Raw genomic sequence first — 25,716 nt, forward strand, 5'->3', positions numbered from 1 at the left:
TAAACCCTGGAGTGATTTTATCAAAGGACAGCTCTTACAGAGATTGCGGTCTTATGTGACTTTATTCAAGTATACAGTGCTAATAAACACCATCAGGTTTGCAGAAAAGGTTGGGTGTGACAATTTTCAGGCGCCAGAGATTGGATAAAAAACATATAAAATTTTATTTCGACAAATTTTTATAGGTTCACATAAAAAAAGTGTAATTGAAGATGAATCCTTACCCCTAAGGGTATTTGGAGCCAGCAAGGGATGGAAAAAGGGCAGGGATGCAGTCCGGAAGTGCACCCTGCTGTGGCCCCAAATACCTTAGCACTGGTCAGGTTCAGTCTTATGGTAGTCCAATCAGTCACTGCCGCCAACGCGTTTCGAGCAACAAGTGCTCTTCTTCAAGGCACCTTGCCCTTGAAGAAGAGCACTTGTTGCTCGAAACGCGTTGGCTGCAGTGACTGATTGGTCTACCATAAGACTGAACCTGACCAGTGCTAAGGTATTTGGGGCCACAGCAGGGTGCACTTCCGGACTGCATCCCTGCCCTTTTTCCATCCCTTTCTGGCTCCAAATACCCTTAGGGGTAAGGATTCATCTTCAATTACACTTTTTTTTATGTGAACCTATGATATTTGTCGAAATAAAATTTTATATGTTTTTTATCCAATCTCTGGCGCCTGAAAATTGTCACACCCAACCTTTTCTGCCATATTTCCAAGGTCTGAGGGAGACCTTTAGTGACAACCCAAAGGCAGCCTGAGAAGTAGCGCAGGACAAGTGGTACTCATAATCTATCTACCATCAGGTTTGCGATTACGGGAGGAATGCTATACGTCATGCATACCGCCCACGCTTTGAAACAGGTGTGCTCTCAGACAGAGATGTCAAGATAAAGAGGAGCAAAGTATAAAAATAATTTAAAAATATGTTGCCTTTCCTATAAATCCATTGACACTACTGCATGCAAATCAGAGTAAACTGTAAAAACAAGCTGGGCCTTTCCTATGTATTGTCAGGGATCCCTGTTCCTCCTAACAAATTTTATACACTGCAGAAATAAGAGTTTAGTACATTTCTCCAACAGTCATCTCTTCATATGCTATATGCTCCATCTGTAGGCCATAGTCGTAAAACTAACTTACTGACAAATGAAGTTTCCCCCAAGTATCCTCTGCGTCTGAGGATAACCTCCAAATGTTTGGCATCTTCATTCACCACATAATACTCCTTCTCTATAGAGATCCAAGCCCAGTTCAGGCGAAAATGCTGGTTCTTCAACTTGTTTCCACCTGCAAAACAAAAATGGACATTTTAAAGTCAGGTTCCCGATTTGCTTAGAATTGATTTTTTTGTACCAAGTAAAAAAAAGAGTAAACTCATTGGCAAATCTATGAACAATTGACCTTACAAGTTGGAACATTTACTAAAGCTGAAAATGAAAAATTGACCATAACAACCAATCATTTTCTAGGATGTATTGTAACTGAAAAATGAGAGCTGGGATCTGATTGGCTGCAATAGTAAACACCACCACTTTTAATTTTTGGAAGCTTTCATAAATCTACTATAAAAAGTTTGGACAAATTGGTTACACACAGCTCAGTTTGCCAACAAAATATAATATTTTATAATATAATATAAATGGATGATCATTTTGAATATAAGCCAACTGTGTCAGCAATATTCAATCATTCAATTAGCCGCAGTTGATCCCCCGGTGGTTATCCAATTAGCCATGATGACCGAACCTATTGAGTATTTTTTTAATGGGACTGACTGAAGTATCAAAGCAAGATCCCTCATAAGTTCAGTATTTTGTGGCCATGGTAGAGAAACTCACAGGTCTGGGAATACATCCACCGATCCTATGCGTTTTCACCTGAAAACATGATTTTATTCAGGCAAAAAAAGGGCTTGAACTGAATTGTTTGAAATAAACACTTGTAGAAAAACACGATTTTTTGGGCAAAAAATTTTTGGGCACAAAAGAATCCCAACTTCAGTATACAGATCCAGAGTGGTCCAACATTAGATTAGGAAATATCAGGTATAAAGCTGTTCCCCAGCAGATCTCATCATAAAACGCAAGTTCCAATTAGCTGTTTATAGTTCAGACTTGGTGACAGACATGTTTGGCCAAGTCAAAGAGCTGATTGGTCAAGAGCGTGGACCCACCTATAAAGAAGCACCTTTAGGTCACATGAGTTTTTAAAAGTTAACTGATCACTTCCATAGAAATCTGTATTTAGTATTTAACAAAAAGAACAAAAAGCTGTTTAAATGGAAAACAAATCCTAGTCACTGAATAATTTTAATATAAATGATTAGTTACTACATTTTACAACAAAGAATGCAGAACAGCATTTTGCCAGAAGATACAGAGAATGTTCATTAAATCACCATTCCCAACTTCTGTATCTGTTGCCCTTCACAAAGCTGTGTCCTCTGTGATCTGTGTATCGTAAAAGCTGCTTTGTTAAATAAATGATGAAAAATAAACTTATCTGAATACTCCGACATAGTAACACATGAAATACCTTTTGGTTTAATTGATCCTAACCAAGTGTCTCAGAAAAAGAGGTGCATGAATGGTTTCTTTATCTCCCCCTAGAAAGAGGATTTGTAGAGGCACTTCTAATTACCAGGAGGAGGAATTGTACTTTCTAAGCAGGATATACATCAGGCACTCATGTGTCCTGCTTTAACCAGGATGGTCACCTCTCTTTCCTCCCACAATGTTTCTCCAGAGGTTAGCTTCCTGATGCACTCAAACTAACCACATACATGGTAATATTCCTAATGCCCAATTGGAAGTATGGGGAATATTTCATTACCTACGACAGATCAGGTCACAGGAATTTGCAGATTTTTATTTTAAAACATTGGTAGATATGCATCAAGTACAATGACCATGACATTACAATGATCCGGTGACCAGGAGCATAACTAGGTATATTGTAGGCCACAAGGCATATGTTTGCCCTTACAAACTTTTGCCTAATATATTATCTAGGGTACTCTTCCTAGAAGGGCGCCCGCGATTGGAATCGCGGGCGTCGGGGGTAAAAAATCGCGGTCATCGCGGGCATCGCGGGTACATAAAAATCTGCTGCCCGCGATGACCGCGCTTTTTCCATAGGGAACAATGTTAAAAAGGATGATTGACCGCGATTTTAATGTAAAATGCCTCAATGCCCGCGATTTTACCATAGGAATCAATGTTAAATGGGCTACAGAGCCCAAATTGGCACAATTAACCCTTAAATGTCCCCCCAAATTTTTAACGCCACCCCACGATCCACGCCAACCCGAAGCGTGGCGAGCGCAGCGAGCCCGCGAGGGGCTGCGGTACGCGTCCTCCGACCTTTTCATGCCCTACTATCCACGTCGGCGTGGAGTTGAGAATAGAATAGTGTGGCGCGCGCAGCGAGCCACCGAGCCCGAAGCGTGGCGATCGCAGCGAGCCCCGCGAGGGGACGCGGATACCTTCACAGTTATACGCGTCCCCTTGCTGGCTTCACAGGTGTCCGTGGCGACGCGGACACCTGTGAAGTCCGCGAAGGGACGCGTTTACCTGTGAAGGTATCCGCGTCCGCTCGCCACGCTTCGGGCTCGGTGGCTCGCTGCGCTCGCCACACTATTCTATTCTCAACTCCACGCCGACGTGGATAGTAGGGCATGAAAAGGTCGGAGGACGCGTACCGCCGCCCCTCGCGGGCTCGCTGCGCTCGCCACGCTTCGGGTTGGCGTGGATCGTGGGGTGGCGTTAAAAATTTGGGGGGACATTTAAGGGTTAATTGTGCCTATTTGGGCTCTGTAGCCCATTTAACATTGATTCCTATGGCCAAATCGCGGCCATTGAAGCATTGAATGTAAAATCGCGGTCAGCACAAAATTTAACATTGATCCCTATGGGAAATCGCGGTGATCGCGGGCATCGCGTCGCGGCTGTTAATGTACTGCCCGCGATGCCCGCGATCACCACGATGGGCGCCCTTCTAGGTAAAGAGTACCTTATCTAGTTTTGCTCCTGGACACCTGCTCATTGTAATGTGGTATGAAATGAACTGGAGGGAATTATAATGCACATAATATGAAGTGGGATGCACTATAGAGTGGCAAAGTATGAAGTGGATGCACTATAATGTGGCATAATATGAACAGGGGGCACTGTAATGTGGCATAATATGAACAGGGGGCACTGTCATGTGGCATAATATAACGTGGGAACTCTGTATGTCATAATGTAATTTGGGGATACTGCTGCATAATGTGTGCTAGCAGCCCTACAATGAGACCGAACATAAACTAGGGCACTACTATGTTTAATAAAAGGAATCAGCGCACTATTACTTGCACACCTTAATGAATTCCTTTCTGGAAGATGCCTGGAAAGGAGAATCAGGTAAGTGGTATTGGAGGCAGGGGTGGGCTAACCACATCATTAATTCACGCACCAAAAATGTATGCATCTATAGCTTTTCTGCATAGGGTGGAGCTAAAAATTACATGATTAGCATATTGAGTCATTAGGCACCGTCCTCTGAGCTAAGACCTCAGTTCCATTGTATATATATTACCCCATTCCGTCCACTTAACCAGGAAGTGGGCAGAATGTGGGAAATGTGCCCAATATTTTTGTGCTGTGGGGACTACTTGATAAATGGGTGTCTCCCTCACACTTATGGAGCATAAAATCAACAACTGCTGCATGTGTGTCTCTGTAGAAGCATTGGGACAAGGGCTTCTTCAAAATGTTGCTATGGGCCCCTCACATTTCTGGATACACCCCTGTATGGACATATCTGGTTCTTGACTACTCGTTCCGTGCACATTGAATGTCACGCCGTATCCCTTTACACAGGACTTCTACCCAGGTCCTATCCTGGGTAGAACACAGCTAGGACCTGGGTAGAGGGCGGTATAAATGGGTATGCCGAGTCGGATTTACATGAATGGGGGACGTCCAACCTGCAGACCGCAGCGTCCGCAGGTTGGACGGGGGGGACACACAGCCTGCGCTGCTGTCTGCTATACTCTGCAGACAGCAGCGGCGGCAGCGGAGGAGGTGAATGGATGCCTGTGTGCGGCATCCATTCACCTCCCGGATGGCGGCTGGTGGGGTGCACGGGGGCTGGGGGTAGCCCAGCAGCTTACCTTGGTGCTGGGCTGCCCCCAGCACGGCAATCGGTGCATCCAATTGGGATCACCGCGGTCCCGGCTTTGGAGATGATGTCATCTCCAAGCGCCGCCTCCATCTACACTGGGGGTGGGCACTGCAGTGTAAATGGAGTAAATCCCGGATCCGACCCGGCTTGGATCCTTCTTCCCAATTCCGGGTCGGATCCGGGATTTTTGTTGTAAAAGGGGTATAAGTCTTTCCAGGTAACAACACCGTCCCTATTGGGAATGCAGAACTTAACAGGACAGTTGGAGACATGCTCAGAGATAATTAAGGGAGGCATGTACATGTACAGGAATGGCGGGGGAAGCACGCCACATATTTATGCTATATTTGTTGTTCAATGTGGCACGCCACATATTTATGCTACAAAAATCTGGGCAGAGAATATACAGAAACAACACAGGATCTACTATCCAATGGTTAGAACATCATTTTAATCACTGTTTCTATAAGCACTATACACTGGATTATAAATGTGTCATGCAATGTATAGACTACACTATAACAAGATCGCAAGCAATACTAGAACACAAACCACGCAGAAAGATACAGACAGACATGCTTAGGCATTAAAACAATAAGCAGTCTAGTGATTTGACACTAGTATACACGCCCTGCGCGTGTTTTTTTTTTTACGGTAAAAACACCTGGCTGGGAAGGATATAAATACACACCCTGCAGCTAGAAGCACTTTGCTGAAAGACTGGATGTGCATTCTTATAATAAACCTTATAGCCTGCAGGTATCTAGTCGCATACTAGTATAATACCTCTGGTGGCGCCAGACTACAGTATTTCCTGCGCAGTTAGATTGCCATAGAAGTGAAAAGAAGGGCAGACTGCTTGTGTGACAAAGATAGCATTTGGAAAATGTAAATATTGAATGGTTGATAAGAAGTTGTGGTTAATAGGATTAAGGATCAGGTTGACAGACACATACCAGGAAATATGCACAGGTTACTAACTAAACAATTCATCTTGCACAACAGCCAGATTTATATAAACAAGAAATAAGATGTCTTGACAGCACATGAAATAGTGTTAGTCTGGAAAAGCACAGAGGAAAGCACTCAGGGCAACTGAACACAGAGTGACAGCTCTTGGGGCAACTGAACACAGAGTGACAGCTCTCGGGACACCTGAACACAGAGTGACAGCACTCGTGACACCTGAACACAGAGTGACAGCACTCGGGGCAACTGAACACAGAGTGACAGCTCTCGGGGCAACTGAACACAGAGTGACAGCTCTCGGGGCAACTAAACACAGAGTGACAGCACTCGGGACACCTGAACAGAGTGACAGCACTCAGGGCAACTGAACACAGAGTGACAGCTCTCGGGACACCTGAACACAGAGTGACAGCACTCGTGACACCTGAACACAGAGTGACAGCTCTCGGGGCAACTGAACACAGAGTGACAGCTCTCGGGGCAACTGAACACAGAGTGACAGCTCTCGGGGCAACTAAACACAGAGTGACAGCACTCGGGACACCTGAACAGAGTGACAGCACTCAGGGCAACTGAACACAGAGTGACAGCTCTCGGGGCAACTGAACACAGAGTGACAGCTCTCGGGGCAACTGAACACAGAGTGACAGCACTCGGGACACCTGAACACAGAGTGACAGCACTCGGGGCAACTGAACAGAGTTACAGCACTCACCATACCTGAACACAGGTTGAACCCGTATGGCTTTAACCAAGGGGCATTAGTACAGGACCCACTAATACATAGATCCAGGCCTAAACGGATAATAATTATATACATTTACACATGGAGGGGGACCGGTATATAACTTTATGCTGCTGTAAAGAGATATGGAGCCCACAAATGTCATTTTGGACCAGGGTTCACTAATATTGCAAAGTGGAAATTTGTTTATTTAGTTAGTTAGTTATCAGTTACGTGTATAGCACACACATATTCCACAACACTTTACACTGAAATTATGCTCCTTCACATCAGCGCCTAACCAAGTGGCGCTTACAATCTCTGGGTCTGATTCAGAGTGTGTTGTTGTTTAAGACGATTCGCTAAACTATAACTCCTGGCGCTAGCATGTGGGCGGCGACCAGTACAGGATTGGCTGCTCCACACACCTGGCAGGGCTAAAGCTAGGATTTTTGTCACCTGGGGCAAGGCAGTTATTTGACTCAACTCCGTCTCTTCTACTGCATGCACGTATGGGTATCACATCTAGAATCCGGGGCATGCCCCTCCCCCTTAGTTACGGCCATGCACCATGTCCCATCCAACGATGTGCCTTAAAAATTTGCGGGCACATTGCTAAAGTCCAAATGCTCTGCCACACAGCAAAGCGCATGCGCATCAATAGCCTTTTAGACGCAGGCAGGCCATGTTACAGGTTGTGTGATGTCACGCTGCTGCAGCATTTTATTGGGAGCGTACCTGCTGCATTGTCCGGATTGCTCCCAATAAAATGCTGCGCCACCGCCCCATCGTATCGACGCACCCTGATCTAGCACTGAAACTACTGTCTCATGTGATCTCATATGATCGAAAAGCAATTTCTGCAGCAATCTTTGAATAGGGCCTTATATTCCCAAACGAATGTGCACACACAGAAGCACTAGGAATCAGAAACCAAGTAAATTTTTGGATAGTGGAAGGAAACCATAGTACCCACAGAACAAGCACAAGCAAAGACACTGGGTCTTAGTACCGCTGAGTCCTCCAAGTGCCCAGTAGGCAGTAAATAGGGGTGGCTGCAGCTGTGCCAACCAGATGACAGTGTCACACAAATAGATAATAGGTAAACATCTATGTTGGCGGTGGCATTTGATTGGTCAGCTCACCAGATGGTGGGGTGAGGCCTCGGACAGTCACAGCAGGATGCATTTGCTGTGTGCTTCTTATCTTGCTGATGCAGTGTCATCAACCTCATTGTTAATACAGCCCTGGTCTTTATAGGTAGACCCCGACCCCCAGGGCCACTGACAGGGGGTGCTGTGGGTACAGCTGTCCCAGCCTCTGAAGGGGCCCGAGCAGCTGCCCAAAGTGACAGCGACACGGTGTCACCCCCCCACCCCCCACGGCCGCACAATGCCTCCCCCCCCCCCTGGCGGCCCCCCAGCCAGGCATGCACAATACACAGTGCAGCCTGCAGAGCGCCGAGCCTAGGACACAGAGGGGCTCAGCGCTCTGCAGGCTGCACTGTGTGTGCACTGCTCGTCTCAGGCAGGAGGAGGAGGATAAGGAATGACTCCCCGCGCAGGGAGTGACGCCGGCAGCATGATGCAGGAGGTAATCCGCACCTCTGCTGTGTGCTAGGTGTAGCCTCAATACTAATACTTGAAATATCAACATGGTTATATTTATTAAAAATCATAAAGCCCTGTAACCAGTAACCGGATGTTTCTGTTAGAGACAGGACTTTACTATACCAATCAGGAGGCTACAGCTGAGCTAGCATTAGTTCTGTAATATCCAGAGGTAACCCCCACCATTCATAAGGGTTTCACTAGCAATGCCTTTTTAACAATGATCAGGGCTGGATTAAACGTTACATGGGCCTGGGGGCAGAACATGTTCGATGGCTTATTAGGCCAGATGTACTAAGCTTGGAAAGTGATCCCTTCTGCACCTGCAACATGTTTCTGATCCTACCTGGAACCTTTTTCAAGCAGTAATCCAGGTAGGATCCGAAACATGTTGCAGGTGCAGAAGGGATAATTATTTTACTTGGAGACTGAACCACTGCGGTGTTTATATTGAGGCCCGGGCAGTCGCATCATTCGGAGATCCGAACCTGCTGAAGTAACATCTGACGAGCCTTTTTTTATCACCGTTCTGGTAAAAGTCCCCATCTTACCTTATCAGAATTGTTGTTTTTATTGATGTTATTATCCCATAATTTTGGGGTAAATTACTTCTATATAAGTGTGTTTTATAAATAATAAATTGTGTGTCAAAAACATATTACTCCATTATATTCTCCATATCTTTTTCATATATTAAACATACTGGTGACCCACCGAGGGCTAAGATACAAATAGAAGGGAAGTATTGTTCCTCACTATTAATATTTATTCCCACTCTATAAGCCCTTTGCGAACCTACAATATATTTCTAGAGTGTGAAAATATCAGTTTGTGAAAGTGAAATAAAACTGTGTGTATTTGATTTGTGGAAAGTGAAATGTACTTTCACTATGACCAAATAAATAGAAGTTATAAATATTAGTGGGTAATGGGTTCACTATTATGAATCAATGTAACAAAATGAGGTTTCATGGGGGTACTGACAGAAAACCGGCCAACAACCTGCTAAAATGAATCTGCCGAGTTTTAGAAATTCATTTGTAAAAAATATATTCTTCCATTTAATGGTGTTTTGGCAAAAGAACACATAAATACCACGGCTGTGGAGAAATGCCACGTGTGTTCTTTTCTATTTATTTTTCATTTATTTAAGATTAATTGTGCAGAGTAATCTTGGCTACTTAACTTTTAATAATGCTTGACTGGGCACACGTCTCAAGGGTCTACTGTTGAGCCCTTTATTGTTATTTCAGTCAGACAAAAAGTTCTAGTATTCTGCATACAGAGCGGAATATGTATGTAGTGGCTATTTAATGCTAAATGGAGCATAAGTGGAAATGGAGCAGAGGTCATTTTAACTGAAGCTTATACGGTACATTACATCACTTTTTATGACACACTAGTTAAAAGCCCACCAAAATAACAGCTTAGTCCCTATCTGCTCCTACTTCCAATCTCTGTCCTCATAGCTCCCTCTCCTCTCTCCATATCCAGCAAGTTTGAAACAGATCATTTTGGTTTAACTTTCTCTTAAGGAATAATTTGGTCTGTCAAGTGGCCTCTAATGGTTACTGCCGGTACTTCACCTCAGAGGTGAATGCAGGTTAATTAGAGGGGAAAGGGGAGGCTTCCAAATTAATAGTACAGATGGTCTAAAGTACAGGCTGTTTTAAACATTTAAATAAGATAAGTGGTCAGGAAATGTTTAAAAATATCAATAAATAAATAAGTACACAAACATAATAGAATCAGTACTGCACTTTCTAATCTAAAAATCTCCCACCTCATGGAACGGCTCCTATCTCTTCTTCCAGGCAGCTGCTCTCTGGTCCATTGCGATGTTTGAGGGCTCAGATCCACATATACAGTAAATGTGGTAAAAGAAGCTAGTACACTGGGCATGTGCAGCAGCTCTGCTCTGTCCCTTACACTGCATGATGTGGTGGCAGCTCTATTGATCATATTATATACCAGTGCTATTGTTGTCATAATTTAAGACACTTGCCAAAAGGAGGGGATTTCCGAGCAACCAGAACCCCCCTCCTGCATTTGCCTATGTTTTATATATACATTTAACTGGAGGTCACGCTAGGTAGGCACATACAGTATGGCTAGATCCCTTCATAGGACCAGAACACGATATAGCTGCATCAGTGACCGATATATCAAAGCACGTAAAGGAGTTTTTTCAGGGAAAATTTCATAAAGTCTTGGTGCAGATTCAACTAAGCATGGAAGCCGCTAGGACAATTTTCGTCAGCTTTCGCTAATCAGATCTGATTGCAGTGCTGCTTTTTTTTTAGCAAAATATCTAACCCAAATCTAACTCTCTCTACACGTTACATCTGCCTCACCTGCAGTGCATCATGGTTTTGTCCATTTGCTAAAAAAAACAGCCCTGCGATCAGGTCCGAATCTGTCCAGTTAACAAAAAGATTCTAGACCTCACTCAGGGCGGGATGTATTAATATACATCGCCGCCCTTCGCCGGGTGTCCGCCGCGATGCTGCCGCATACAGTATGTACTAACATATGCAGCTGGCATCGCGGTGCGGTAACAGAGACCCCCTACGATACCTGTACTGTGGTCTACGGGGGGTCTCCGTCTCCTCCCTGCCGGCTCCTGATGCCTACACGCCGGGGACAGCTAAGCAGGCTGTCCCCGGCGCCTCCTCGTCCCCCCTGCAGCCGGAAGGATGTCGGCTGCGTTGATAGGGGGAGGAAGGGCTTACCTTCCGGGGTCCTGGAGGACCTGCAAGAAGGTAAGCCCAAGGGAGGAGGAAAGGGGGGGTCGTCGAGGCGGCGGGGTTGCGGCGGGTGGCGAAAAGAAGCCCATAGGCTTCTATAGGGTATCGCCACCCAGAAGGTGGCGATACCCTGCCTGGCGAAAACGGGGCAGACGGGTAATAGTACATAGGAAAATGCGGTAAAACTCCCTTTTACCGCATTTTCCCTTTAGTACATCCCGCCCTTATGGAGGTGCAAGGAGAATATGCTTACTGTAATGGGCAGAAAAATGTGAACATCTATGATGTTAAATAAGATCAAACAACAGCTCCAACAGGGATTGTTCATTTCACCGCAGTCTAGTAAAAGATAATTAATATAAAGAGCATTCTGGTTATATTTTGTACAAAGCAGAGGACATTCGATACAATGTAGTGGTCAGGTCATGGAACAGTCTGCTGAAATGGCTTTGGTTTGAATGTGCCAGGGCATACGTCTCAACATTACTGTTGAAAGAATCAGGAGCGGGGGTGCCCAAATCATGCAGGTGTGGGCCATTTGCCAGACTTCCCCTTATCCTCCTCCCCAAGTCCCCTCAAATAATACTTAAATTCACCAGTGACACCTCTTATCACTCTCTATTAGGGTTACCACACGTCCGGGATTACTCCGGACAGTCCGGTAATGAAGAGGAGTCGTAATCCTACTTTGCATAAAAGGCACACCTTCCATCTGTCTGTCCAACTTACACAATGCAGGCCCAATAAAAATGGACAAAACCATGTGCACTGCAGGTGGGGCAGATGTAACATGTGCAGAGAGAGTTAGATTTGGGTGAGTTATTTTGTTTCTGTGCAGGGTCAACACTGGCTGCATTATTTTTACACTGCAATTTAGATTTCAGTTTCAACACACCCCACCCAAATGTAACGCTCTCTATACATTTTACATCTGCCCCACCTGCAGTGGACATGGTTTTGCCCATTTTGAGAACACATTTGTACTGAGATCAGATCTGAATAAGGGCTAGTATCTGGATGATAAATTGACACCAAAAGGTGAACATGCCCTTTAATCCATAACCATCCGAACTGTCCCATCACAAGCAGGACAGGTGAGAGATATGGAGCGAGTAATTTGGCTTGTGATGTAAGCAGGCCGGATTTTTCGGTCATGAGTTTGCATGTACGCACACCAGGAATCTAAATTCCTCAAACATACTGTAAGTAGTCTGTGTTACAAATTTCACAGAACCGATCAGGTACAGACTGTGGCGCATGACAAAGCTATTTGAGACTAAAGGTATGTACTGAGGTAGCACGAAGCACTGTGATTGTTATAAGCTATGGCTAAGTTTAACAGCTTTCGGTACTTATGTAGTATCTGGGCTGCCGATTTTGCCTTAAGTTAAGGCATACAATCCGATGCGATGCGATGCGATATCGCATCGCATCGCATACGACCATGCGATGCGATGCGATGCGATGCGATGACCCGATTTTTCCATAGGATTCAATGTTAAAATGGACTGAGTCCATTTTAACATGGAATTCAATGGGAAAAATGGGTCCTTTTCATACCCCTACTATCCAAGTGGGCATGGAGTTGGATATAAACCTGTGGCGAGCGTAGCGAGCCACCGAGCCCGAAGCGTGGCGAGCGAAGCGAGCCCCGCGAGGGGCCGGTATTCTGTGTCCCCTCGCGGGGCTCGCTACGCTCGCCACGCTTCGGGCTCGGTGGCTCGCTACGCTCGCCACAGGTTTATATCCAACTCCATGCCCACTTGGATAGTAGGGGTATGAAAAGGACCCCTTTTCCCATTGAATTCTATGTTAAAATGGACAGAGTCCATTTTAACATTGAATCCTATGGAAAAATCGGGTCCATCGCATCGCATCGCATCGCATGCGATATGGTCGGGTGCGATGCGATGGACCCGATTTCAAAATCGGCAGCCCAGTTACTACATAAGTACCCAGCTTTCTTTTCCGACAGTGATTGCAGCCTGTCAGCTGATTGCCAGGAACATACTGTAATTCCAGATAAAACACTTTATACAATGTCATAAAAAAACTTAGCGTAAAGTAAGAACATTATTCATCTGTCACTCTCCTCTCAGCATCATAAATGATTTGGCTTCTTTAGCTGTCCATTATGTGTTTAACTTTGCTTCATAAAATGCTACGCAGAAATACCTGATCTTCCACGGTATGCAGCCATTAGGTCTACAGAGTCCACATCAACAGTCAAAACAAAGGTTGACAATTAGTGGCCGACAGTCAGAAGGTCGATATAGACAAAAGGTCGACGTGAAAAAGGCCAATATGGGTTTTTCATGATTTTTTTAAAATTACTATCCATGTGAGCATATACATATCATATGTAGAACATGGATTTCTTTGCTTTCGACCTGCTAGCCCTAAAAGCACACTTTGAGCACTATTATACTATAATTCATATATGTCTAAACTATGGCCCTCCAGCTGTTGTGATTCCCATCATGCCTTGCCACAGTTTTGCTATAAGGGGATGCTAAATCTTACACCATTTATCAGCCCGGTTCCCACTGCCCAGGGGCACCGGGGACAGTCCCAGGCTTCATCCAGGGTAGGTAAATTCTGGAGGGGGGGACCCCTTCATTGGGGGGGGTGCCCACTCCCCCAGGACTCCTGCCCAGGCTGACCGGTCAGGGGGTGAATGCTTTGGCCGGGGGGACTTGTATAAAAAGTCTCCCCCTGGCTGTGGCATTAACCTGCTGGCTGGTTGGGCCTGGTGCAGGTTCTTAAAATACGGGGGACCCCTGTTCCTTTTGTCCACCATGTTTTGGGAAGGAACAGCCCTTGGGCTGGTTTTCAAAAATAAGGGGAAACCCAACATGATTGTTTCCCTGTTTTTTAAAACCAGGACTGGCTCTTTGAGTCTGGGGCTGGTTATAGCTGGGGGGGAGACACCCCACGCGGTTTTTTTTTTTTTTGTATTTATTGAATTATTATTATTTTTTTAACACTGCATCCGATACAAATTTGTATTTAAAAATATGAAGTTGTATTTAAAATACGAATTTGTATAAGAAAAAAATACGAATCCAAAACACCATCGGAAAATACAAATCAGTAAAATACGACTGATTAGTCAATTTTCCTCCGGAATACGAATTCGTAAATGCCATATGACGGTGATGCCTGTCGTATGTGTTCTTAGTAAATTTCCTCCTATAGCTTGTTAAGGTAATTATTCCTTCTTCATGAGTTGTCCGCACTCAATCTAAAATTAAGCATTTGGAAACAAGGAATAAAATAATACATTTGCAAAAATATCCCAAAACCTTTTTTACATTGTCATTATGGGGTATTGTGTGTAAAATTTGATGGAAAAATTGTATTTATTCCATTTTGGAATAAGGCTGTGTAACATAACAAAATGTGGAAAAAGTGAAGCGCTGTGATTAGGGTGGCCAATCCCGGGATCGGGGGGATCCCGGGATTTGGCCCCTAAAACGCCGGGATTTCAATCCCGGGATTGGAGTTTCCAATCCCGGGATTTCGGGATTAGACTGCGCATGCGCAGTCTAATGCCGGCCAGCGTCTGAGCGTGTGCTCAGACACTGCCCGGCTTCTCCCTTCCCCGGCAGTACATCCCTGCGCAGCGTGACGAGTACAGAGGTCACGCTGCGCAGGCCAAGCAGCTGCACAGAGCCAGTGTGGCTCTGTGCAGCATGCGTTTGCCCCTGCCCACCAACCCGGCTGGCTCCCCAGAAGCCCGCCCCCCACCCCCCCCCTGGCTCGCTGCCCGCCCCGCTAGCCGCTACCCGCCCATCCACCCGCCCTCCAGGCCGGCTCCCCGCCCATCCGGCCGGCTCCCCGCCCATCCACCTGCCGGCTCCCCGCCCATCCACCCGCCGGCTGGCCTGCTGCCCACCCACACACCCGGCCACACCGCACCCCAGCCCACATGTAAGTAAATATGCGGGGCGGCCGGGGTGCGTTTTTTTAAATTAGGGAAGCCAATCCCGGGATCCCGGGATTAGGCATTTTTCAATCCCGAAATCCGGGATTGAAAAAATGCTCCGGGATTGGCTTCCCTAGCTGTGATTACTTTCCGAATAGCATAAAGCAGCACTATGACGACTTGACATCAGAAAGGTAAATCCAGAGGACATGCACCAATCTATGTCATTGCTCGTTCTGTGGTCGTTTCAAAATTGTGCAAGAAACTGTAACTGCGACCTACTGTATGTGTGCATTTCTTCCTGATGCACCATACTTTTGAAAACTAGTTTCAGGGAGATTATAATTGGTAGTAGAATTTTGCACAGCGCCCCATTGAGGGGGCGTGTCATGCTCTTCCCAAAGGGTGTGTCTAATTCCATATATGGAGAGATTGTGCAAAGAGATTGTGAACGTGGCACCTAGAAGCGTGGGTGTGTACAGCTACATCTGAGAGGAATCTTTTAAAATGACTTATATCCAAATGTAGATGAGCCCCAATGCAGCTAGTAAGAGCTACTATACTTGGTAAAGTGCAGGGAAAACGTGATGATGAATCAATGTAAATGCATCTATCTCTCATTCCTTTTTTCCCCAAAAAATATAACAGTGTAATGTGGGCTAGGTGAAATGAGGGAGATTGCTAGACTAACGAGGGAGAGAGGGAGATTGCTGCTATTTCAGGGAGTCTCCTGCAAAATGCAGGAGGGTAGGCAACAATGATGCAGACACAGGAAATGACATTCAGGTGTTCAGTACAGACGTTTTTTTTTTTTTTTTTTTCAATTTATGTTGTCTAAGCATAAATTTAAGTACAAACATGATATTGTTCCTTATGGCTTGTACAGGTTTTCATTATCCTCGGGCTGTGTGCTTTAAACTGTCAAGAAGATATACGCAGCACTTTCATACCTGTAATTTGGACTTGGTTACTTAAAAAAGATTCTTCCCCTTCCTTATAGTAATAAATTAGGCCAATTATTGTCTCAGAATGCATCATTTCCCATAAGCATTGCAATACATTTGTATAGTGCACATTCTAGGTCTCAATGAAAGGAAATACTGCCCCGGTCTATGTAGTTAATACCAATCAGTTTAAAGTGTCATAATCAATGCTATTTTTCAGCAGGAACCAGCAGGAACTCAGTTCCTGAACCTCTAATTAAATATGACATCATCAGGAACTAAAAATGTACTTTCCATAAGATAAGTTTTATTTTAAAGTCACCTGTGAGTGCCTTTGTTTCTAAATACAATATATACATCTATCTCTCCCTCCCTCTCTTTATTATATATATTATTTTTTATTTAATTGATCCACCCTCAGACCTGGAGTTCCTGGACCTATTTTTCCAGAAAAATAGTACTGGTCATAATAATGCGTACATGTACATGTCTGGTAAATTCATAAAACTGCTAAAGTGTCACATAAAATAAGGTTATACGCTGTTTGAGAACTCCAGGTCACATGACATCAGCAGGGGGGCGGCGAAAGTACACTGCTTAGCAAGCATCAGGCCCATGGTCTGTAAGGCCAACAGTCTGAACTGGGGAATCTCTGTGGCTCTAACAGCTTCTAATTAATAGGTCTACAATAAGAATATCTGATGTAATAGCTTGCATTGCATATGTTCCATTGGGATAGAGCAGGGGTCCTCAAACTATTTTGCCCTGGGACCCCTTCAGACAATAAAAATAATTACATGACCCCAGCAAGTTACTGCAGAAGGTCATCACATCACATGTGTAGTCAGCAGACAGCACATAAATGGCAGCATTGTGGAGGCACAGAGTGATGGGAGGAGTCTAATATACCATAACCCATCACATCACACGTGTAGTCAGCAGACGGCACATTCATGGCAGCATTGTGGAGGCACAGAGTGATGGGAGGAGTCTAAAATAACAGACAGTTCAACAGATTTTCCAGACTCCTTGAATCACTGACTGACATTAGAGAAGTCATCAGCATGATGGTCAGCAACATGAAGTCGAGACCCCATGCTAAGAAGGTCGGGACCCACAGATTAAGAACCGCTGGAATAAAGGATCCATATTGTTACTTCAGTTTGGCGGCAATAAGCCCCCTTTAGCACAACACAGGGCAATGAATTGCAGATAACTGACCCATAGGATCATGGGCACTCGATTAAGATTATATACAAAATGAGCCAGTGTTACCTGCACAAAGGGCCTGGGTCAGAGATGTACACAAATGCAGTTGCAGCTGTGATTTAGAATGTTTGATAAAGCTACAGCCAGAAGTGAAAGGCGTCAGCCACAGAGTGGCTTGGCGCTCTGCAGGCTGCACTGCAGTGTGCGCGCCGGACCTGATTGTCACTGAGGACACTGAAGGAGCCGGAGGACGATGCGCCGTGGGTGATGGTAAGTAATGGGGATGGGGTAGGGGGAGGCGTGGTGCTGTTGTGCGGGGGGGGGCGTGTGCGGGAGGGGGTGGTGCGTGCGGGGAGGGGGGGGGGTGGCGGCCAGGCGGAGGTATGGCGCTGTGCCGCTGGGGGCCCGGACTGTAGGTCAGTCCCGGGCCCCAACATTTCTAGTGGCGGCCCTGCCACCAGAGAGGACCTTTGGGATATTTGGGATTTAACATCGGGACCTTTGCACAGATACCTCCAGTGGCACCACATCAGGAGACCGTATGACTAGGGAGGACCTGTGCCACCTTCCTTATTTCTTAAACATCCTTGGACAGTGACCCATCATCCAATTCTTGGTAATGTGCACATACCTCATACTAACTTCATCGAGCCAGTGATATCCTGCACTTTATTTATATCCTGGAGTGAACAATTCAATCAGCTGTTATTTTATTTTTTTACCTCTATTTTTATTTGCATGTGATGTATAATTATATTAATTTGTTTTTCATATAAATAATATCAATTTCAACTGCATTTGTGTTATTCATTGTGGTAAAAAGCGCTGCTCTCCTTGTATTCTTTTTTCCTTGGAGATTTAGAATGTGGTGGCTACTGTATGTGAATATATCACCCTTGCATGTCGACAATTGCGATATATTCCACCCACAAACAGTCCCTGCCTGTCATCACTTGACAAATAATCACTTTCTGCAACTTTCACAAGACCACTGCGGCAAATGCACAGAGCGATTTCGGCACGCGCGCATTGGCAAAGAAAATTTACTCCACTGTGTACATCATCGACTTTGAGTCCATATCCGAATCAGACTCAAAGTGTGATAGAAGTGGTATCTACCGAGTAGCCAATTTTATTTTTCAATTTGTGATGGAGAAATGTTTAATTAATCTTTGTTAATTTTTTTTTTAACAGAGCTACCTTGGAAAGCCACATTAAGGGTGGTATGCTATGAGCTGCAGTACCTTACTGCAACTTATGGATCCCCCAAGGCCTATCCAATGAACCCCATAAAGCCAACTTTATCAGGGATTCTGCTTCACATACTTCAGGCACTCGAAGCAGAATCATGGATATGTAGTCACCGGGAGACCCGTTTTTTACCTAACACATGGGTTCAGGAACATATCCAGATCCCATATGTTATCACTCGGTAACAGGTAATTCACCACACAGTAAAAAATGTAACTGCATAGCCCAATAGTATCAATAGGCCCATTTTTTACTGTGTGGTAAATTAGCACATGGAATAAGATACTCAACAATATATTTTGCTGTTCTGTGCTGCTAATAAAGAAATATAATTTTGGGACACGCAATCAAATGTTAATTTTCCAAATCTGTAATCCACAAAGCAGTTTACCTTAACTACTTATATTGAGTAAAGAAAAGTTGATTTACCATAAATTGTTCTAAAACTATAATATTTTCCCATTTATCTCAGTGCTCCCATTATCATCAATAGTATTTCTATCTTGTTAAAATAATTAGCTCAGAGATGTACAATTGCCTGGGCATTTGGACACCCTGCAAGAGTCACGTGAATTAACAGGTCAGTATGACTTTTATATATTTTTTTAATTAGGATATTTTTATTATAATATCAGTAAATAAACCTTGATAAGATAACCCCCTTTATGGCTGTATGTGATAGGCTTTGTAACCTCTGATGTTAGCAGTGAGATTTTTAACTCGCTGCCACAAATAAAACAAAAAATACAAAAACCTAAAAAATGCACTGCAGCATAATACAATGGCCCTTATTCTGATCGGTGCGGCTGGATCCGAATATGCGGCCAGGACCGTGCGCGCGAAACCCCGCCTTCCATACGGATCGCCAACTCCATCCGTACGCGGTAAGAAGCTGGCCGAACGGACCGCACGTGTAGTTTTCACGGAATACGACTCCTCCATCTCAGGGAACCTCCCCCATCATTCGATGGTCGCAGACCATCGAATGCAGGACCGAGTGGTCCACCAGCTCCCGCAACCTCAGACCACACGGGCATTTCTCCGTGCAAAAGCAGGGATCTGGGCGGGCAGCTGACATCCGGCGATGTCATATGTCCGCCCCCTACACGTGCGTCACGACTGCATTACCATACGTACGCCCAGCATTTGCATGGGAACGCCCATGAAACGCGGGGCGTATGCATATGGTAATGAGCCCAAATAGCCCTTCACGCCCCTCTCCACCCCCTGTTCGGACTGTTCTCATTTCATGCGGAATTTGGCCGTACGCCCCGCTCGCACATGCGCAGAGACGCCTCTGCACATGCGCAGACACAAAACATCGGCGGCACGAACGCACGCGGCTATTACCGCACCAACCAGAATAAGGGCCAATATTATTACATGCACAACACACAAACATGTCCTTTCTAATTTGGTACAATGATGTGTGTGTCTGTGTGTGAATTTCATCTTAACCTCACAATTGCAACATCATGTATATAGTTTTAAGATCTTATCACGGCTAGACACTTTGAAGGGCTGCCATTTGTATCTAATATTATGTTTACTTTGTTGCAAAATTAATGTGAAACTTCTAATGAACACTTATTGGTTTGAAAGTTCTAATTATATTCTCTGCATAATCATGCTTTGATCATGAAACCAACTTGAAAAAATACAATTCAATTAAAAAGTTATTATACCTTAACCACACTGCTGATTTGTAAAACTTTGCGACTATTTTTATTAAACGTTATTTTTCAATTAAATTCTAAATATTTTGGTTCTTTAATAAATTAAGTCTAAAATTTAATTAATTAGTCATTACTATTATACATTATGTATTGGTACAGTGCATTAAACAACATCCATACCAAATTATTATAGTCTTGAATTTGGCAACAGCTAATTCAAAGATGAAAGTATTATTATTTGTGATTGTTCTTGTGTCTGCTACATCACAATAATGGGTGTAACCAGTGGGGCTAATTGGATAGTCCTGGGGAATCCATAAACTGCAGTAATTTAACACGGTTAATTGGATACCCCCATAGAATGAAAATATGGTTTCACATTTTGAGTAGACACAAATAGGAAACATATCATTATTTTTCTATTAGCATACTAAAAGTAGTTTTAGCTACAACAAACTGAAATTCATTGAGACCTCCTAACTCATGTGCATCAAACATGAGGGCATGGAGGAAATGCCCTTGCAGTTGTGATGTCATTGTCACCTGTTCTGGTGCCAAGCATATGGGACACTCAGTTGGTCATATGTACACATGGGTGTGGTATAATAGATCCACGCATATTAGACAGACTATTAGACAGACAGTCAATAGGTCAACTCCATACAGTCAAAATGCAAAAGGTCTAATATTGACAGGTACAAGGTTGATGTGGAAATTGTTGACAAAAAAAAAACCAACACAAGTGTCCATTTCAGAGTTTGTGACTGCAATTAAAGCAAATGTAAATACTGGCCATGCTTCAAGCAAGATAGGTCACAGGTCCCCAATCATAGGCTACGCAGATGGTAAATTAAGCAAAAGTTGACCTTTTATCTGTTGACCTATTGACCATGCCAAACTATTGATAGTCACCCAAATGCGGTCAAACTATTGACTGTCGATCAATACAATTTTGTTGTCCAGAACTTCCATTTTCCTAATAGCCGATGCGGTGCTAATAACTTAACTAAAGACCTGGATAACAAAATAGCCCAGCCTTAGTATAATCATGATTTAACGACCAATCAATCGCGTACTGCCTGGCCCCTACACACTGACGCTGTCACACTCAGAGCAAAGGACTGACAGTGGCACCTGGACACATGGGCAAATTCAGGTTGGATCACATCAGTTTCCTGATAATGTGCAGAAAGCATATCGCCATCGCTATAGGGTGTACACGTGGAGCGATCCAAAATTACTTTCTAAGCCATCTAGACCGATGGCTTAGAAAAGAGCACAAAACTAATGGTTGTAATGTTCATCTAAAACTGTGATCGCATCAGAGTTTTAGCTATTGCAAATGCAGGCAGGCAGGTGCTAGGCACCTTCTGCTACATTTGCATTGCATGGCTATCCCATGACTACAGGTCCCAGGAAAGAACCATATATGTATAATAGGTGACGGAAGAAGTAGTCTTTTTAGGCCATATACTGTATTACTAGAAGTGACTTACATTGAACTCAAATACACACACACACAAGATTGACCCCGACTGCGCCCCAAATGGTTGATCAGCTACCCCTGTTAGTGGGAGATACGAAGACGATAGCCATTTATCATATAAATCCTGTATGAGGTAGATCACTTTGTGGCAACTGCCACCTGTACCATCTTAAAAGCCTATATACTGTACCTTATGAGACACACCAGCTCAATGTCGGTATGTAAATTCTTATTTTTTGTTCATCGTTCTACATGCTTTCCTCCATTGGTTTGATTCTGTAAAGTTATGGAGCATTTTGGCATTCTCTACCCCCTACAGCTTAACCCCTGATGAATTCTGTGTAAGACGAAATGCATAGGGTTGAACTTATCTTTTATCATCTTGAATCAACAGATGTGGATCTTGAAATTTTAATGATTTTTAATAAAAACATTAATTTTATGTTCATCAGTTGTATAGATTTGGTGGATTACACTAGCGCTTTCTATTTATTCCAATATATCTATATATACACACAACGTATATGTATTTTTTTCCCTAAATGTTCAGTGACCTTTATCAGCATACAGTATATAAGCAGCAACAGGAATCTTAGCTGAAGTACTGCCAACTGCTCAGAGGTAAAATTAAATAAGATCCACAAGGGTGCAATACAGTTTTTCAAAGGAGCAAACTATTATGCAGAGGTGTGAAGTTCTGCTTCTGTGTCGCTATTTTTCACTATGTGTCTCGAAGTTGCATGAAATCCTGAATGCCGTCAAATTTCACGGATATTCGCAATGTACTGTATGTGTCAGAGCCTACGTAGCAACTTACAGCATCTACAGTATGAACCAATCTAAGGTAAAAGCATCTCAATTGCTTCTCACTGATGCCCAGCGAAAAGGGTGGAAATTGGGCATTTGCATATAATAAAAGCTTCTTTTTGTCAGACAAGGTTGCAACCTATTTCCATGTAAGCGTATAATGTACAATTTATGTTCCCTACCACATGCACACAGACAGATATTCTAGGGTTAATTTTGTTGGGAGCCAATTAGTCTACCAGTATATTTTAGGGTAGTGGGAGGAAACCGGAGTACCCGGAGGAAATCCACGCAGGTACGGGGAGAATATACAAACTCCGCACAGTTAGGGCGATGGTGGGAACCGAACCCATGACCTCAGTGCTGTGAGGCAGGAATGGTAACCATTACACCGCCCGTACTGCCATGAATCTTCTTGGTATTTGTAAATTCCAGTTTAACAGAATGAATAGTCTAGAAAAAGACGTGGGTCCATGACTGTGAAGTTATTCTGCTGTATGTTCCTGTTGTGTCTTTTTATTATAGTCTTTGGATAACCACCAGTTCTGGTGGAAAAACTATTTCTCATTGTACTTTCCAGCTGTGATATGAGATTGGGTACTTTGTATTTCTTGTAGGTCAGGGGTTATATTTATTTAGCAGGATTAAGCCCCTTGTGCTAAAAGCACTGGCTTATTACTGTGCATCCCAGACCCCCATGGCAAGGAAAGGATTAGGAAGTGTTTGAAACCAGAGAAAACATTTTTTGGCTATTTCCAAGATCAACTTACTAAATTGTTATTTTATAGAATCACTTATTCTACACTTAACTCTGAAATATCAGCCGGTTCAGTGGTTTTGTGCTGAATGGTGATTTTGGCCCATAGGTAACACTGTTGATTGATACAAAGAGTAACAGCGACTACAAGATTGGCTTGCAAATCACACAAAAAAAAAAATGTAATTGCTACAGTATTTCTGCAAATTTATTGAATAGACCTTTATGTACACATCATCATTTGCTATGCATTTTTTTAATTGCTTGCTAACACGCAAGTAACACCAACATATTTTGTCATTTTTCCATTTGTTTATGTTTTTACTAGTGCGCTCCATTTGTGTTTTTATAAAAAATATGGGTCAACAATAAATGTATTCGAGCCATATGAATTTGCTTCCAGCGAGAGGAAAGTTTTCAATAGAGATGTGTGTTTTGGTTATCCAGAAGTCCAAATTTTTCCCAGAATTTTGTGGATCCAAACAGAACTAACACCTGGCCCAGATTTTCAGAGCAGTCCTCATCCAAATCTGCCCACAGTTCGGAATACGTATTTTACATACGAATTTCTGATTTTGGATTGCACAAATGAAATGATTTAAGCTGTTTTTGCAAATTTTGATAGATTTTTTTTTATCAGTGATCAGCATTTAGGTTTTTTTTTCAAATCTATTTATCTATTTCTTATCTATAAAACCAAAACACATGGGTACGCACACATCTCTACTTTTCAGCAATTTGACATATGTCAGATGCACCAAAATACATAGGGAAACATCTAAAAAACGCTGCACATTGCCATTTTTAGCATTTGAACATAAAGAATTGTTGTGTCTGAAATGAATGTAAAATACCGGCTAACCAGTAAACCCCTACCCTGTAGTGTAGAGACACAATAATGGTAACATAGATTATCTGCAGGTGGGAATTCTGTCTCTGCACTGGCCTGTATCATTCTCTGAATGCCCAGAGGGTAAATTGGTGACTCAAAATGCTGTTGTGTAAATTCAATTTCCCGGACTTAAATAAAATAGGAGCTGCCTAAGTGCATATTGTTAAACTGTTACAAAGAAATAGCTAAAAGTCTCCCTGAGGGACCAATTTATCACCATCCGCTTCTGAGGATGTGGATGTGCTGTGATAATAGGGATGATTCAACCATACTCAGAGAGTATTATCGAACTACCACGATTATCAAACTACCACGCATACACTTAACACATGCGCAAGGTCCGCTTGCGAACAGACCATGCGAAGGCTAGCCTTCGCTGACCATACGCTAGGTGACTGACAGGCACCAGGCAATTGGCGGTGGAGCACCAACATTTTCCAAGAGTGCTCCGGAAAACACAGGCATTGCCTGGCCGTTGGAAGGGAGAACCATTGACATCAGCTGAAGTCTCCTTCTCCCCATGGCTGTCGCAGCCGCTGATTCACTCTAGACTGATTTGGCGGCTACGAGCACCATCAAATCCATTTTGATGGTGAATATTTCCAAATGGATTTCCATCTGTGTGCACGGCTGTGCACAGGGGCGCAAGGGGGTGCCGCATGACGCTTCGACAGGGGGGATCTCAACAGTCAGTATCCCGATGTCAGGATCCCGACTGCTGGTACTCCGACAGGGGGGATTCCCAACTCAAAATCCCCAAAGAGGGAAAAAAGAACATGTGGTGAGCGTAGCGAGCTACCAAGCCCGCAAGGGGCTACTTTGCGCTCGCCCCCCTGTTGGAGCACCGGCAGCCGGGATTCCGACATCAGGATATTGACAGTCAGGATCACCCCTGTCGGAGCGCCATACCACACCCGGGCGCGGGGACAGACTGATAGAGCTGCGTTGACCTGCTCGCTGGGCTCCGAACACTTGCAGTCCAGCTAGCAAGTCTGAATCAGGCCCAATAACAGGCTGGTTCACGATGCAATAATTGATTACATGGCACTGATGTATCAATTATTGCATTCAGAGACTACTGATATCGCCGCTACTGCCGCTGGCACCCACCTCCCCACTGCTCATACTTAGCAAACCCTTAGGGATTGGTGGTCGGAGTTCCTGGAGTGCTGTCGGTCATTGGGCCTCCCTGCTGCTGTGACTTCCGATGCTGTAAATGGAGTTGCCACTTCGCAGTGTCACTTTACTTCACTAGGGGTCACAAGACCAGCAGGGTGCCCAATGACCGCCATCCCTCACCAGAGCACCGACCACCTGGGTAGGAAGGATTTATTTTTCTACACAGTGATCAGTTGGTGTCCCCATCAGAAACATAGCTGGTAACAATGCCCCATCTGCCTCGAGGCAGTGAAAGCTATGCAGGGGTTTGAGATAATTTTTAGTACATTTGGCCAGATCACAATTTTGTATTCTAACTATGATAAATGCTATCTGGTTACTTTAAAAATGTGAATTAATGGATTTGGAGAAAACCATTCCAAAGCATTGATGTGATAC

At 44.0% G+C, this 25,716-nt stretch overlaps 1 protein-coding gene across 1 annotated transcript in view; it reads right to left on the reverse strand.

Moving 5' to 3' along the window:
- The window catches only part of FREM2 (FRAS1 related extracellular matrix 2), a 191,780-nt gene that overhangs the window by 117,094 nt on the left and 48,970 nt on the right, over positions 1–25,716 (reverse strand). The window contains exon 3 of the mRNA XM_083169759.1: positions 1,134–1,280. Coding sequence (XP_083025885.1) covers positions 1,134–1,280 — 147 coding nt within the window. The remainder of the gene's footprint in view (positions 1–1,133; positions 1,281–25,716) is intronic.

Source organism: Crinia signifera, chromosome 2 (assembly GCF_055691185.1).
Source record: "Crinia signifera chromosome 2, ASM5569118v1, whole genome shotgun sequence".
In the NCBI taxonomy this organism is placed as follows: Eukaryota; Metazoa; Chordata; class Amphibia; order Anura; family Myobatrachidae; genus Crinia; species Crinia signifera.